The sequence below is a fragment of the Macadamia integrifolia genome, unplaced genomic scaffold (genome assembly GCF_013358625.1).
Source record: "Macadamia integrifolia cultivar HAES 741 unplaced genomic scaffold, SCU_Mint_v3 scaffold1479, whole genome shotgun sequence".
Taxonomy (NCBI): domain Eukaryota; kingdom Viridiplantae; phylum Streptophyta; class Magnoliopsida; order Proteales; family Proteaceae; genus Macadamia; species Macadamia integrifolia.
In genome coordinates, this window is record NW_024868221.1 from 145,305 (window position 1) to 148,478 (window position 3,174).

The 3,174-nt window shown below is 43.5% G+C and overlaps 1 protein-coding gene across 1 annotated transcript; it reads left to right on the forward strand.

The window, feature by feature from the left end:
* Positions 1 to 517: 517 nt before the first annotated feature.
* On the forward strand, positions 518 to 2,588 carry LOC122063856. Its single transcript, XM_042627556.1, has 2 exons — positions 518 to 1,300; positions 2,214 to 2,588. The coding sequence occupies exons 1-2, from the start codon at positions 518 to 520 to the stop codon at positions 2,586 to 2,588; spliced, it is 1,158 nt and encodes a 385-aa protein (XP_042483490.1).
* Positions 2,589 to 3,174: the final 586 nt, after the last annotated feature.

Here is a 3,174-nt window from a genome sequence, read left to right on the forward strand (position 1 = left end):
GGTGAGGGCTGGGCCGGTCTTGGTTGGGCCTAGCTGGGGGCCTGGCGAGCCTTTGTCCTCGGACCATGACCTACCTATTTAAGGAATGAGTCAATCTCGGTCGGTGTCGTGTCAGGCTCGGTCGAGTTTCGGGCTTTAATCAAACTTCTCCTAATCATGCTATAATTGGGCCTTCAATAGGGTAATGTACCAATAAAGTCTTAAACGAACTTTAAACGGTCTTTACTTTTATTAGATTTAAGAGACTTTAATTTATTTTGTAAAGCACCAACAATTTTGAAAAGATATTAACATTTAATTACAATAAAAAATTAGAGACTAGGAGAAAGAGAGAATGAGAGTGTGAATAGGTCTTAATTTGAGTAGATGAAGACTGTGCAAGAGAATGACGAACATACTCTGAAGGACGGTTGGCCACCTAATCGGGGTAGACATCCTTTGATCATGGAGTTCTTGAGGCCAGCACAGACTTGTGGGGAGGAGGGGGGAATGCCACAGGGCAAGGACAGGGAGTGATATGAATGAGGGGCAATCTGAAGGGGTACGGGATAAGCAGAATCTGACTGGTGTGAGATCATACTCGTCGGTGGTGGGAAGGTTTTTCCCAGACATGGAGCTGCTCCCAGATCTTATACATCCAAGATGGTGCACCAAGATTATCATACCACAAGATGCCTACGAGGAAAGGTTGTTGCGATTTAGATTCGCTTTGATTGGGAGGGTAAATTTCAGAATTATTTCTATGAATGATATTTGCAAAGAGGCTGTTGAATCGTGGAATCTCCAAGGAAGTGTTAGAATGGCTCCAATGGGGAAGGGGTATATACTCTTTCAATTTGAACATGAGGGAGATATGGCAGCGATGTGGAGAAGGAGCCTGACAAAGGTTGGCGGGCAGGTGATCAGATTCCAATGCTGGAAGCTTGATTTTGACGTTCACGCTAACAATATTTCAACCAAGCTGGTATGGATCAGGTTCCTGGACCATCCACTTGAATATTGGCATGAAAAAATCTTATTGTCCATGGCTAAAGCGGCAGGGAGGCTGGCGGCCTTGGATAGACGCACTCGAACTACTGCTTTGGGATCTTTCGCGAGGGTCCAGGTGGAGGTGGAGGTAGAAGCAAAAAGAGTGGATGAGATTCAAGTGGAGAGGAAGCAACCTGGCATAGGTGAAGCTTTCTGGTTCAAACAAGTAGTCGTTTATGAGGATGGCATGAGCAGAAGTACATTTTGCAAGAAGGTTGGGCACATGGTCCATGCATGTAGGGAGAAGAAATGGGTGGATTCCAAGGAGGAGGTGCAGTGAGGGGAAAGTAATCCAGGGACGATCTTCCTTGAGGACGGTGGTGATGCTCGGTCCCGAGGTGTTGCTCCGGCTAGGAAAGTTTCCATCTTGGGCTGGATTTCTTCCCATGCCAGAGATCGCTCTCTTGCCTTATCTGCTCAGACAAATCAAGAAGAGATTGGGCAGCCTAAGGAAACTGGAGAAGGCATTGGACCAGGTGATCGTATGAGCAACTGATCCATTTTCCCATGTTGTTGGGACTTGGGAGTGGTTAGAAGAAATTCTGAGAGTCTTGCACAAGTTGGAATGGAAGGCATTCAAATTCCTACTATTAATGCATTATCTCCTCAAATATTGGCTTTCCTATTAGAGAGGAATTGGGCTATGCACATTCAATTAGATGGTTGTAATGGCAGAGATATATATATATATATATATATTATGATATGTGGGAGAGTACAAAATAAAGAGAGAGAATGCAAGATTGTAATATGGCATTTAAGGGATAAAATTTCTCTGCTTCAAGGGTAGTAAGAATGTTTGTGCTATCCGTATGTGGCACTTCTTCATTCAGCCATGTGTATAACTTCTTTAATTAATGTTGAAACTGTGTAATATTTTTAATTACACAGTTTTAATTTCTTTTACCCTTACCGTCAATAATATTTTTAATTCGACCCCCTCATTTAGGGCAAAATAGAAACTAGACATGCAACAATAGCCCCTCATCTCCTAGTGGCTGCTTCTTCTTCCTTCTTGTCGGAAGACCCCGCCTTGCCTCGCCCTATTTGTTAACCTAAATTTTCTAATTTAAAAAACAACGATTAGCTACTACTATTCCTCAAACATTAAGGCCTCAATATGCACAAACAATATACACTGATTGGTAGTTATTGAATCATTTGAGAGGTTTGTTTATTAAAAGGAGAAAGTAAAGGACCAGAATTTGATGGAGAACATAGGAGAGAGATGCTCTGAGAGGGTTGGGGGGATTTGCGATCGAACATCCGATAGAGGGAAGCAAATGAGGATTACTGATTTTTGGAGACTGGCACACTACTCTCTGCCGCCGCTGGCCTATGAAACTGACAATGTTGTCTCTGGTGGATTAGATGAGAAGAATCACCCTATAGAGGAGGTGATCAATGGAGGCAGCAAACAATCTTACACAGCTGCGGTGAAGGAAACTATGCCGAACATAGATGATCTTCCTGATCCAATACATGCTGGAACCCTTACAAAGATCATTATTCCTCAGGAGGCGTACGAAGAGAAATTCAATCATTCTATTACGCTTTGATTGGGCGGGTTAACTTTTTCTTTGTCTCGATAGATGAAGTGAGGTCTGATGCAAAAAAATGCCTAGAATTTGAAGGGTAAGGTGAACCTTGCGCCATTGGGAAAAGGATTCATTCTTTTCCGATTTGAAATTGAGGGAGACATGGCCTTGATGTGGAAAAGAGGTCCCATCAAAGTCAAATGGCAAGTCATTAGATTCCAGCGATGGCGACCGGAGTTCAGTATCCATGATGACCCTATTCATATCAAGTTAGTGTGGATACGATATCCAGAACTACCCATGGAGTATTGGCACGAGAAAATTCTTCTCTCCATGGCCAAAGCCTCAGGAAGGCCAGTGGAGGTGGATCGTAGCCAGAACTACCCATGGAGTATTGGCACGAGAAAATTTCTGGTTCAAACAACGGATCGTGTATGAAGAGGGTATAGGGAGATGCACTATTTGCAAAAAATTGGGGTATGCTGCTGAGCAGTGTAGAGCCAAGAAAAATCAAAACCGAGCTCATGCAGACATGGATGACGTTGAATGCCACTTTACTGGACACTTGTAGGCGATGGAGGTAGAGGGTGGTGCGAACATGGCCTTC